The sequence below is a fragment of the Piliocolobus tephrosceles genome, chromosome 7, assembly GCF_002776525.5.
Source record: "Piliocolobus tephrosceles isolate RC106 chromosome 7, ASM277652v3, whole genome shotgun sequence".
Classification (NCBI taxonomy): Eukaryota; Metazoa; Chordata; class Mammalia; order Primates; family Cercopithecidae; genus Piliocolobus; species Piliocolobus tephrosceles.
The window spans coordinates 126,656,622-126,670,875 of record NC_045440.1 but is presented as its reverse complement, the minus strand read 5'-3'; the positions used below and the strand labels follow the sequence as shown (position 1 = coordinate 126,670,875).

Below are 14,254 nucleotides of genomic sequence, written 5' to 3'. Positions count from 1 at the left end.
AGTGGTCCTACGTAGTAGCTGGGACTATAGGTATGTGGCACCACACCCAGCTAACACACTTTTGAATATGCATTTAACACTAATTCCCCGTCCTCCAAAGTGTTAAATGAGTAATGACATAATCATTTTATGTTACAATTGTCAGGTCACACAGGTATGTTTAAAACACAATTAAAAAAATTATACTCCACTACAGGTGATGTACCCAGCACTCTATGACAAAGCATTTCTGCCCACTACAGAATAATGTTTCTAAATAATGTCCTTCCAGGAACATTAATCCGTGCAAATCTAGATTATATTCAGTATAGCTTTAGAATTACATTTTACTACATAGCAATTTTTTGAAAAGTAGTATATAAAGATTCTTTTTATTAACTTAATAGTTGCTTAATAGAAATGCCACAGCTGGGTAACCCTATATATAATGTTGTTCCTAAAATGAAAAAATGAAAGAGCATAAAAATTATTCAACCAATTTATATGTCCAGATTTGTTTTTTAAAGGGATAACACATACCTCTGTCTTTGTTGTATGATTTTCTCCTCCTCTTGTAAGAGCATTTCTCTTCTTGTTTCTTCAGCTTTACGAAGCAGCTCCTGTTTCTGGTACCAAGCTTCATCTTCAACTCTTTGCTGGTCAACTTCAGCTTGCATATCTTCAACTGTCTGCCTTAAGTAGGTAATATTATTATGAAAACACAAAGAAGAAAGCTAAGTAATTTAAATCCAAGAATCATCAAAACACAAAATGTATACCGATTAATGTATAATCCATTTTGATTCCATATGCAAGAATTAACTATCTTTAATATTTCTAGCCTTCAAACCCTGATTTTACACAAATACTCATAATGTGAATGTATTTTTCTTTTTTTTATTGAGATGAAGTCTCACTCTGTTGCCTAGGCTGGACTGCAATGGCGTGTTCTCCGCTCACTGCAACCTCTTCCTCCTGGTTTCAAGCGATTCTCCTGCCTCAGCCTCCTGAGTAGCTGGGACTTCAGGTGCACACCACTACACCTGGCAATTTTTTGTATTTTTAGTAGAGACGGGGTTTCACCATGTTGGCCAGGCTGGTCTTGGACTCCTGACCTTGTGATCCGCCTGCCTTGGCCTCCCAAAGTGCTGGGACTATAGGTGTGAGCCACTGCGCCCGGCCAAATGTATTTTTTCATTAAAACTTTCTTATTATGTTTAAAACACATTTTGTTGTATCAGAAAAAGAAAAACTATTCCATAATTACCTCTCTCTTAAGTAATCCAATTCATCATTCCTTATTCTTTCTCGTTCTTGTGTCTGATAGTCCACAATAAACTTTGGATATTGATTAAATACTGGATACTGCCCTTTTGTCAGTGCAACAAAAACATGAAGCATGCTGTTTGGATGAATGTCAGTAGGCGTGGTCTCCATGAGATGATAAACTTGTCTAATCACAACATTTATATCCAGGTTATTCCGATGGTGAAAAAAAAACTGTAAGAAAACTTGGTGTTTAAATCGAGATTTAGCAGACAAAATCAATTATGAGGTAGGTAGAATTAAAACAAGAATTTTTTTAAAAAGTGAATCTATATTTAAGAATATACATTTTTTTGTAAATTCATTAAAGCTTTTCTTTACTCAAGTTGTACAATGAAGACAATTTATTTAAAAAATGTAACAGAGTTTCGCAATCATAAGACATTCTGACATAAAATTTAAAAAATGAAGGCTTTTAATACAATAGAAAAAGAATGCTTCAACAATGGAACATATTCTGCTTGGATTTTTTTTTCTTCAAAATCCAAAATAAATTATAAACTAGCCTTTGAAAATAAATTAGCTTGATTCTTTAAAAATATCTGAAATGTTTCCACATTATCTTGTTTTGCCAGAAGATCCAAATTAACGTATCATGGGATCATGAAGTAAAAAAAAAGTTTAATTGGACAGTAACCACTAAATAAGTAACACACACACACACAAGAACCCAACTAATTCATCTTGTCTACCAAAAGAGCATCTACTTTTTATAATGATCTTAATGCTTGCTTTCAGACACTTTCCTGCCAATTCTCAAAATTCTCAGTTACCTTTTGCATGTGTAATAAGCATTCAGACTATCTAAGACCAGATAGGTCATGATAAGATTATGCACAGAATTAACAACACTCTACCTGTTAAACACATCCTTTATAAAAGCAAAAGGCAGCTGGGTACGGTGGATCATGCCTCTAATCCCAGCACTTTGGGAGGCTGAAGCGGGTGGATCACCTGAGGTCAGGAGTTCGAGACCAGCCTGGGTAACCTGGTGAAACCCTGTCTCTATTAAAAATACAAAAAACTTAGCTGGGTGTGGTGGTGGGCACCTGTAATCCCAGCTACTGGGGAGGTTGAGGCAGGAGAATCACTTGAACCTGGGAGGCAGAGGTTGTGGTGAGCCGGATTGCACCATTGCACTCCAGCCTGGTCGACCTGGTTGACAGAGGGAGATTCTGTCTCAAAAAAAAAAAAAAGCAAAAAGCACAAACCCCAATATTACCATGATTCTTTTCTTAAGCTATGATTATAAGACTACTAGCCTGCTATAATTGCCTGCTTTATTGTCTATAAACTGTACACGGGTAGGGATGTGGTCTAACTTGTTATCCTTTATATTCCTACCACCTAGCACCAGTGTCTGACATATAACAGGGACTCAGTAAATAAATGGATCTTTCAATTGAAATAACTGATATGGCCTGGCGCAGTAGCTCACTCCTGTAATCCCAGCACTTTGGGAGGCAGAGGTGGGTGGATCACGAGGTCAGGAGTTTGAGACCAGCCTGACCAACATGGTGAAACCTCATCTCTACTAAAAATACAAAAATTAGCTGGGTGTGGTGGTGCGCACCTATAATCCAGCTACTTGGAGGCTGAGGCAGGAGAATCGCTTGAACTCTGCAGGCACAGGTTGCAGTGAGCTGAGATCGTGCCATTGCACTCCAGCCTGGGCAACAGAGCAAGACTCCGTTCTCAAAAAAAAAAAAAAAAAAGAGAGAGAGAGAGAAATAACTGATATTTGAGAACCTTCTGTTAAGAACAAGGATCGTTACCTCAAAATCATCTTTAAGATTACAGTTGAGCAGAGGCACTCTAGAACACATGTTGTAGGCTACAACAGTCATCAGAAGGAAGGAAGGATGGTTGGAAAAGATATTATCAAACAGTTTCAGCCACTCCTCTCTTGTCAGCACTTCCGAGAACACAGTTTCAAGAAGAGGCCATGCATATAGCTAAAACAGATAAGGAAAAATTTATCATTTTTCTGGGGAAAAGTAAAAACAGAGTCATTGGTAATATTACCTTACATTCGATTTAAGCTATGAAAATCATATTAAATACATAATTATGAAAATCACTACCTTAATTTGGACCCTTCTTTACAGACTTTCAGGAAGGCAGTTTAATGAAGAAAAAGAATGGAATACTGTTAAAAACACAACATGTAGTATGCTTTTTATTATACTCCTTCAAGAAAATACTGTTTATATCAGAACCAACATTAGCTTACAAAATAAGGCATGTTATTCTGAAAACCTTATGCTTCTTACCTGGGAAGTTATATCATGATCTATGAAGTGTTGCAGCAGTTCCTTGTCATGAAATGCCAAAACATTTTCTATCATACTAAGAATATTGATAGGAGGATTAGGAAAATATTCAAACCAGTGTTGACACCAATTGACTATGAAGGAAAAAAAAGAAATGTATCTTTAAATATCTTTCTATGTTATCAAAAATCCTTGCAATTCTTAAATGTATCCAATCTTTATGTTCCCAATATGTCCATGAATAATAAAAAATATAACTCTTTACATTATATGACATCGATTTTAAAATTCTATCATGCTAACATAGTATGTTTATAGAAATTTTGCAAATTTCCTTACAGTAGTCAATGAAAAAGTGTTAATTAAAACAAACAAACACAACTTCCCAAAATACTCCTGATGGCATTCTGGCTTCTGACTCCTGCTTTGTTCATCACCTAATTAACAAAATGATCTTTTTAAAAAGGGCCCCTATTAACCCTTCATTAAATGTAATCAACGTTAGCATGCCAAGCTCCTCAAATTTACTAAAATTCATATGTAACCAAAATTACAACCATATGTAACCAAAATTGTATATACTGTATCCCTTAATCCCTTAAACGTTATAATGACAATAAAAATGTCCTCATTTCGAGGAAAAGACTGATTGTTCTATAACCATGGTAACAAGGAATAACCAGTAAATAGTCACCAGGACTGGTTTCATATCTAATTGATCATTGACAATTTGTTTCAGTAAACTTGACTTGAAAACCAACCAATCTGGCTGGGTGTGGTGGCTCACGCCTGTAATCCCAGCACTTTGGGAAGCCGAGGCAGGCAGATCATGAGGTCAGGAGATCCACACCATCCTGGCTAACACAGCGAAACCCCGTCTCCACTAAAAAGTACAAAAAATTATCCAGGCATGGTGGTAGGTGCCCGTAGTCCCAGCTACTCGGGAGGCTGAGACAGGAGTATGGCGTGAACCCAGGAGGCGGAGCTTGCAGTGAGCCGAGATTGCGCCACTGCACTCCAGCCTGGGTAACAGTGCAAGACTCCGTCTCAAAAAAAAGAAAAAAAAAAAAAAAAAAAAAGGAAAACCAACAAATCAGTAACAGTGGCATTCTTTGAAAGTCAGCTAGTCCAAAGTAGAATAAATTCAACTAACTCTAAGGCTGACTTTGACTCACTTGCGCTCTGTACTCAGTAGAACGACCCACATATTGTTCTTAAAACCGTATATAAGACCATCAGTTTGTTTTGTTCAATAAGACTATGTTTAATCTCTCCTTTAAATTTAAACTTAATTTTTATTTTTTTAATTTTAAATATTGAGTTGTAGATTCATCCTTTGATAATAAGATCTCCTATCTCAAAATAGCAAAAGAAGGCTTTATCAACAGAATACTAGATTACAGTGGTTTATAAGAACTTTCCAATTCTGGAGTTCCATTATTTCACTTATTATTGATCATTTAAATTTGGGTTAATAATGAAGTCATAAATAAAACCTTGCAAAGACTGAGCTTTAAAAAATATTTCAAATTCTCTGTAGCTCTGTTAATTTTGTTTGTTTGTTTGTTTGTTTTTTTGAGACGGAGTCTCACTCTGTGGCACAGGCTGGAGTACAGTGGTGTGATCTCGGCTCACTGCAACCTCTGACTCCTGGGTTCAAGTGATTCTCCTGTCTCAGCCTCACAAGCAGCTGGGATTACAGGCACCTACCACCATGCCCAGCTCATTTTTTTTTTTGTATTTTTAGTAGAGACAGGGTTTCACTATGTTGGCCAGTTTGGTCTTGAACCCCTGACCTCAGGTGATCTGCCTGCCTTGGCCTTCCCAAGTGCTCGGATTACAGGTGTGAGCCACTGCGTCCAGCCTAGCTCTTAATTTTAAGAGGAAAATATGGTTCAGCAACTGAGTACCTGTTATGTCTCAGACACTGGCAGTTCTGAGAATTTAAACCACCACACACGCACCCAAAGCCCTGATCCTTACAGTCTTCATTAAGAGAGCACTGTTTTTCATTAGCAAAAGGATATCCTACTACATACAGTAACCATCTGCCTGCTCTTAAGTATTTTTATTCTGCTTTGATGCACCACAAATGCATGGGTAGAGGACCTAGAGAGAGAACTGACAGATAGCAAAATACAGAGAAATGATAATTGTGTGGAGATTCTTTGCTAAACCAAAAGACTTTATGTCTTGTCATAAAAGAGACTCCAGTGTCTAAAAAATACTTTTACAAATACATTCCAAATTATACATAGATTTGACTTTTCCTTCAAAATGTCTTCTAAGTCCCAACTAGGCTAAAAACCTAAAAGCCAAAACAATGGCATATCCCAGCAGTGCTAGTATTTAGCTGAAGTTCAGTACATTTATTTATTTATTTATTTTTTTGAGACAGAGTCTTGCTCTGTCGCCCGGGCTGGAGTGAAATGGCCTGATCTCTGCTCACTGCAAGCTCCGCCCCTCTGGGTTCATGCCATTCTCCTGCCTCAGCCTCCCGAGTAGCTGGGACTACAGGTGCCCGCCACCACGCCCAGCTAATCTTTTTGTATTTTTAGTAGAGACGGGGTTTCACAGTGGCCGCCAGGATGGTCTCAATCTCCTGGCCTCGTGATCCGCCCAACTCGGCCTCCCAAAGTGCTAGGATTAGAGGTGTGAGCCACCACGCCCAGTCAGTAAATTTTTTTAAATTGTGCTTAAACTTAGAAGCATTCAGGATGTCAACAAAACAGTTGCAACTTTTTTGTTGCTGCTGTTGTTGCAATTATAGAGTGGTACTCAGTTAACAAAACATTTATTTGGTATAAGCTACATTAGAGAAAATCGAAGATGAAAAACTACTATCCCCATACAAAACAATTTGTGCTGTGGATTAACAAAAACTTGCTTTTAAATTTCTATGCCAATTTATAATCCCTATAGTGTACCAAGCAAAGTTAATCTTATTGAAAATATCACCAGGACAAGGCTATCTAAAGACATTCAATAGGGTGTTAGCTATATAAAAAAAGACACTGTACAGTTTAAACAAATGTTACACAGCCTGACATTTCAATTTTTTTCTTTAGAAGAAGTGAGTGTGTACAGGAGTGTTAAATGCTTTATAGATAAGAAGAAAAACCTGTGCTAGAACCAATTTATTCATTATCTTCTTCATCTTCCTCATCTTCCTTTTTCTTGCTTTTTTCAGCCTTGACGGTTCCCATTTTTGCTGCATTAGGCTTTCCTTTAGCTTGGTATGCAGCAATATCCTTTTTGCATTTTTCCTTCGGCTTTGCAGCCCTCTTGTCAAAAGGCTGCTTGTCATCTGCAGTGGTGTAGCTCCATGTCTCTCCCGGTTTCTTTGCAGCATCACCAATGGATAGGCTGGATGTTCTCCTTTGATTTCAAGGCAATATTAAGAACAGAACAAGAAAAAGGCCAAAGGAGGCCTCTTGTGAGATGCATTGGGATCCTTTAACTTCTTTGTTTCCCCTTTAGGAGGAATGTAGGTTTTGATTTCTTTCATGATGAAACTTGTCTGCCTTTGCCATGTCTTCAAGTTTTCCCTTCTCTTTAGCAGACATGGTCTTCCATTTCTCTGAAGCCCTTCTGAGAAAACTTTGAGGTGACTGGAGTATCTGGGTGCTTCTTGTGCTTTTCCTGGCAAATCTGCACAAAGATCGCAGGTGATGACATTCTGCCTCTCAGCTTCTTGGAATTGCCTTGCTAATGTTTCATTCTTTTTCCTCAGTGAGGCAGAGTCACCCAGTATCCATCAGACTCACACCTGTGCCAGTGGAGAGCACAGGGCAGGTCGTACCACACTCTTTTAAACCACTGGATCTTGTGTGAACTAATTGAGCGAGAACTCGCTTACAACCAAGAGAATGGTGCTAAGCCATTTATGAATGATTCACCCTCATGATCCAATACCTCCCATTAGGCCCCACCTCCAACATCAGGGATCACATTTCAACATGACATTTGGAGAGGACACACATCCAAACCATATGACAACCCTTTTGGGGAATCAATTATTCACATTTTATGACCCGTTAACACCAATTCTGGGAATCTACCCAAAGGAAACTATTCTGTTTGTATGCAAAGATAGTTATAACAGTGTTACTTTTAATAGATAGAATGCCGGGTGCGGGGGGCGGCTCACATCTGTAATCCCAGCACTTTGGGAGGCCGAGGTGGGCAGATCACTTGGGGTCAGCAGTTCGACACCAGCTTGGCCAATGTGGTGAAACTCTGTCTCTACTAAAAAAATACAAAAATTAGCTGGGCGTGTGTGGCAGGTGCCTGTAATCCCAGCTACTCAGGAGGCTGAGGCAGGAGAATTACATGAACCCAGGAGGTGGAGGTTGCAGTGAGCCGAGACAGCACTACTGCACTCCAGCCTAGGTGACAGAGTGAGACTCCCGTCTTAGAAAAAAAGAGGTTAAAATTAGAAACAATCTAAATATCCAAGAAGATTAAACTAGTACATGCACATTATGTAATAATAGCCAATAAAACTGTTTATGAAATTTATAAAAATAAGGGAAATATATATAACATGAAGTAAAAGTAGTATAACAACAAGAAACTGCTTTGAAAGTATGGAAAAATTAGAAAAATAAAATTCTTGCAGTTGTGGAATACATAAATGATATATCTATAAGATGAAATACTATATTATGCAGATTATGCAGACAATAAATTATTATTATTATTACTATTTTTTGAGATGGGATCTCACTCTGTCTTGCCCAGGCTGGAGTGCAGTAGAGCAATCTCAGCTCACTGCAGCCTCTGCCTCCTGGGTCCAAGTGTTTCTCCTGCCTCAGCCTCCTGAGTAGCAATGCTTTACAATTATAACAGTTCTATGAAGAGTAACTGTCTTTCAGTAAGTGAAGGATCTGCTTCATTCTTACTATCTAAATCCAGTCTGTAATATCTTTTAAAACTTAACTATCCAAATTTTCTTCTAAAAGGTTTACATATAAATGCTTCAATTGTCTATTTTATGTTTGATACCTTAGTGTTTCACACTTTCGTGACTTAAAAGTAGAGACATCTAGAATTGTTAAATGTTGCAAAGGTGCAAAGACATCAGGAAAATGTATAAGAATCCATTCTTGATCTCATACTTAAAGTATTTACTTACTTATGAGAGTAGCAATAACTTCAAAACAGATGAGTTGGTTGTTCTGGAATAATTTTACGAATGGAAATGCCAAGAGTGGAAGATACGGTGTGTCACTAAAAATGACAGACCAGTGAGCTAATGCAGATAAGGTTCTGTGAATAAAATAACTTAGTATTAAAATTTATTTGAATAAATAATATATTCACATGATAAAAATTTGATACAAAAAGTATATTTGGTGAAAATTCTTCCTTGTACCCCTATCATCTAGTTTACCTCTCCAAAAGTAATCACTGTTACAAACATAAATCCTTTCTTAAAAAACCATAAATGGTAGTATACTATAAAAATTGTTCTGTACTTTGCATTTTTCCATTAATGGTATCTTGGAAATAGTTTATATCAGTATATGCAGAACTTCCTTATGACATTTTACAGATGGATACGATAGCTTTGTACCCATACACCTTCATTTCTTCTTTTTCTTTTGTGTTCCTGACACAGGGCCTCGCTCTGTCACCCGGGCTGGAACGCAGTGGCATAATCATGGCTCACTGCAGCCTCAAACTCCTAGGCCCAAGTGGTCATCCTGCCTCAGCCTCCTGAGTAGGTGGGCCTACAGGTACATGTTTGCCACTATGCCTGGCTAATCTTTTTTGTGGGTAGAAACAGGGTCTCACTATATTACCCACGCTGCTCTCAAACTCCTGGGCTCAAGCGATCTTCCTGCCTCAGCTTCCCAAAGTGCTGGGATTAGAGGCGTGAGCCACTGTGCCCAGCCACCTTCATTTCTTTAACATGATCTCTATTGTAGGGCATTTGCTTTCAGTCTTTTATAAGCAATGCTGTGCTTAATGCCACTGTATGTACCATACAGTGTGTATCATTTTTTGCATGAGAATACAGACTTGGAAATTCCTAAAGTGGAACTGCTGAGTCAAGAATATGTGCCTCTGTAATTTCGAAAGTCAGTGCCAAATCAGTCCCCACAAAAAGTGTCTACTCACATTCCTATGATTCGCCTAAAGGGATGCCTGTTTTTCATACTCTTGCCAGCATATTATCAACCATTTTTAAAAAATCTTTTAATCTAGGTGAGAAATGGTACTTCAATGTAGTTGCAATTGGCATTACTCTTTCTATGACAAAGATTAAGCATCTTTTCATGTTTAAGAACCACTTCTAGGCTGGACACAGTGACTCATGCATGTAATCCCAACATTTTGGGGGGTTGAGGCAGGAGGAATGCTCAAGCCCAGGAGTTTGAGACCAGCCTGGACAACAGAGCGAGACCTCATCTCTACAAAAAATTTTTAAAAATTAGCCAGGTTTGGTGGCACACGCCTACTATTCAGGAGACTGAGGCAAAGGGATTGCCTGAGTCCAGGATTTTGTGGCTGCGTGAACTATAGTCACATCACTGCACTCCAACCTGGGTGACAGAGCAAGATCCTGTCTCTGAAAAAAACACACAAAAAAACAAAAATAAATAAAAAGAACCATTTTACCATTGTGAACTGTACGTGAAATTGCTTATCCATTTTTTTTTACTGGCTGGTCCTTTATATGTTTATTTATATAGGTGCTTTACACATTAAAGAAACCAGCCTTTCATTTGTCATGGTTTGCATATGTTTTTTTCAGTTTTACACGAGTCTTTGTTTTGGGAATTATTTTTACATGTAGAGATCTTTATTCTTATCAACCTCTTCTAGATACGTCATACTTAGAAAGGCCTTTATTACTCTGGGATTATAATTCTCTCACATGTACTTCTAATACCTTTACTGTTAATTTCCTTTTTTTAATTTTTTGTTTTGAAATCGTTTTAGATTTACAAAAAAAACCTGCAAAAATAATAGAGTTCTTGTATACCTTTGACCTAAATTCCCCTAATGTTAACATCTTGCACATAGTACAATTATCAGTACTAAGAAATTGACACTGGCACGATGCTATTCACTAAATTATAGACTTTACTCAGATTTTTACCATTTTTTCCACTGATATCATTTTTCTGTTATTTCTTTCATTTCACCAACCCCAGATTCAACATTACATTTGTTATGTCTCTGTAGTTTCTTCCAATGTGAGAGTTCCTTAGTCTTTCCTTATTTTTCATGACAATGCCATTTTTGAGGAATATCAGTTATTTTCTAGATTGTTCCTCAATTTGGGTTTGTCTGATACTTATGATTAGAATGAGGTTACATATTTTTGGCAAGAATTTCACAAAAGTGATGCGCATCATATTGATGTCTTATTACCGGTAATTTTATTTATTTAATTTTTGAGACAGGTTCTCACTCTGTTGCCCAGGCTGGAGTGTAGTGGTGCTATCATGGCTCACTGAAGCCTTGAATCTCCAAGTTCAAGGAATCCTTCCATTTCAGCCACAAGTAGCTAGTACTACAGGTGTGTGCCACCACGCTCAATTAATCTTTTAAAATTTTTTGTAGAGATGGGTTTCTGCCATGTTTCCCAGGCTGGTCTCGAACTCCTGGGCAAGTGATAGGCCCACCTCGGCCTCTCAAAGTGCTGGGATTACACGCATGAGTCACCACGCCTGGTGTACTAGTGATTTTAAATGTGCTTACTTGCTTAAGCTGGTATCTGCTGAGTTTATCTACTATAAAATTACTGTTTTTCCATTTGCCATTAATAACCATCTTGGAGGAGATATTTTAAGACTATGCAAATACCCTGTTAATCCTAGAATATGTTTTTTTTTTTTTTTTTTTTTTTGAGACAGAGTCTCACTCTTTCACCCAGGTCGAGTGCAGTGGCGTGATCTTGGCTCACTGCAGCCTCCACCTCCCAGGTTCAAGCGATTCTCCTGCCTCAGCCTCCCGAGTAGCTGGGATTACAGGTGCGTGCCACCATGCCCAGCTAAGTTTTGCATTTTTAATAGAGACAGGGTTTCATCATGTTGGCCAGGCTGGTCTCTAACTTCTGACCTCAGGTGATCCACCCATCTTGACCTCCCAAAGTGCTGGGATTGCCGGTGTGAGCCACCGTGCCCGGGCACTCCTAGAACTTTTGTTCAGTAATTTTAGCATCAATTGGTGGATCTTGCCTCCAACAATGATCACTGTGGTGTCCCAGTGGTGATTTTCTATTTCTCTAATTCCTTCTATATTTGTTAGAACTGTCCCTTCTCCCTCATTTATATCTTTATTTATTCAATTATTTATGTCAGGATGAACTCATGGATATTTATTTTATTCTACAAGTTATAATTGATTGTTATTTATTTTGTTCCTCAAATTGTTCCAGCTTTGGTCACTGGAAACTTTTAGGTTGAGTCATGTGCCCTTTTGACATGCCCATCCTTTCTGAGCACTTCCTTACTTTATGGCACTAAAAGATGCTTCAGGTTCATTGTGTATTTTCCCCACACTAGTAGGTGCGCTCACTGTTACCAGGGTGTCATTGCTAGGCCTTCTCGGTCGACAGAGCTCGGAAATATATGCATGTATACTAACTCCTGCATACATACATATCTATATTTCTTTCTGTGTCTATTCATCTGCATATATGTTAAGAACTAACACTATCAATTCCAATCAACTACTGCAAGATTCATTCTAGTCCTTTTGCTTATTTATCTTCTTTCTCTGAGAGTAAGAAACCTGGCTCTCATCTCTGTTTAGCTATTTGTATACAAAAAGTGGCTTCTACACATAAAGTAGTTTCAGACTGGCTAACTCCACATTTATTTCTAACACTTTGATGGTTCTGTTTTTTTAAAAAGTAACCGAATCTTTAGTTCAAACAGAATTTATATGGTGTAAGATATGAGGTATGCTTTCAACTTTTTCTAGACGGCTAGCTAGTTATTCCATGTCATTTACTAAATAACCCACCTCTTCTTTATTACTTTGAAATGACACCTTTAAAAATAAGTCAATTTTTGAATGTAGCTGGGTCTATTGTTAGACTCTGCATATCTAATTATGTCAACAACAATTTCAATGCTTTATAATAGCTTTTAACATTTAAGGCTAATTCCCTCTCATTACTGTTTAAATATAAATTATTTTTCTGAGAAGTATACTTTATAGTTAATGTGGCAAGCAGAATAATGCAAATTGCCCCCCTCCCCAAAAGATGTCCATGCTCTAATCCCTGTAATCTATGAAGATATTATTTTACATGGGATTTTGCAGATATGATTAAGTTAAGCACCTTGGGGTGAGGGCATTTATCCTGGACTACCTGGGTAGGTCCAATCTAATCACATAGGTCCTTAATATCAAAGAACCCCTTCCTGGCTGTGGTCAGAGGGAGATATGACTACAGAGGAATGGTCAGAGAGGCGCTTTGAAGGCAGAGAAGGTGGGCCTAAGTCATGAAATATGGGAAACTTGCAAAGCTGGATAAGGCAGGGCAAAGGATTCTCCTCAGAGTCTCTAGAAAGGAATGTGGCCCTGCTGACACTGATTTTAACCCGTGAGATCCAACCCATGGTGAATTTCTGCCTACCAAACTCTAAGGATAAATTTGTGTTGTTTTTAAGTCACTACATATGTGGTAATTTGTTATAGCGGCAATAGAGAACTAATATAGTTAATGGAATTAATAAGCTATTTCAGACATTTTTTATTATTCGAGACAATACTCAGAACAACCCCAGGAGGGAGGGATTAGCATCATTACTGAGCCTAGGAAATGGAATTCCAGAGAATGTAAGGAAATCCTCATTATTGGAAGGGCTACAAAATCAACCTAAATACAAGAACATGTTCTCCTAAGGATAGTACTTTCATAATTACAGAAGTTACATATTCGACAGTGAGTTCCCATCTTTTGACTGACTCTCAGACTGGCAACAAATAAAGACTGATAAAATCCAGTGTCGGTGAAAACAGTAACACTGGCATTTCTCAGGGTTGGCAGAATTTTCTGAGAGAGAGAGAATAAATGAATGATTTGACCTAGTAGTTTCAATTCTAGAAGTCTATACAAAACTATTCACACAGGATATTGATGAGGGTGTTTATTATAATATTGTCTGAAAAGCAAATAAACGTAAAATAACCTAAATGTCAACGAACAAGATGAAGACTTAAATCCTGAAACGTCCATCCATGTGCATTTTTTAGAAGGACGTAAACCTACATATAGTGAGAGAAGGAGGGCCATGATAGACTTGAAAGTAAAAAAGAAGATAAGCAGCAAAATAGTATGTATAGTATGATTCCATTTTTGTTAAATGTATGTGAATACTTTTGCATTATATACACACAAAAATATCTTACCAAAGTAAACCAAACAATTACCTCTAGCAAGTCAAATTGGGGCTGGAAGAGGTGCTGATTTTTTCTTTATAACCTTCTGTACGGTTTGAATTATTTTACAAAGAAGGTATGTTCTTTTTGTCATTTAAAGTGAATACTTTAAAGCTACTTTAAAAAATACTGTATCACACGTCAGGCGCAATGACTCACACCTGTAATCCCAGCACTTTGGGAGGCCGAGGTGAGCAGATCACCCGCGGTCAGGAATTCGAGACCAGCCTGGTAAACTTGGTGAAACCCTGTCTCTATTGAAAACA

The 14,254-nt window shown here is 37.8% G+C and overlaps 1 protein-coding gene across 11 annotated transcripts in view; it reads right to left on the bottom strand.

Moving 5' to 3' along the window:
- TBC1D31 (TBC1 domain family member 31) overlaps positions 1-14,254 on the bottom strand; it is a 79,194-nt gene that overhangs the window by 20,945 nt on the left and 43,995 nt on the right. For 9 of the 11 annotated variants that reach the window (XM_023224507.1, XM_023224517.1, XM_023224546.1 and 6 more), the window contains 5 exons: positions 8,716-8,849; positions 3,579-3,712; positions 3,081-3,260; positions 1,247-1,479; positions 520-672 (listed from right to left, as the gene is read on the bottom strand). In XM_023224507.1, the coding sequence (XP_023080275.1) occupies positions 520-672; positions 1,247-1,479; positions 3,081-3,260; positions 3,579-3,712; positions 8,716-8,849 (834 nt within the window). The remainder of the gene's footprint in view (positions 1-519; positions 673-1,246; positions 1,480-3,080; positions 3,261-3,578; positions 3,713-8,715; positions 8,850-14,254) is intronic. The other 2 variants (XM_023224555.1, XM_026454593.1) reach the window with 1 other exon arrangement.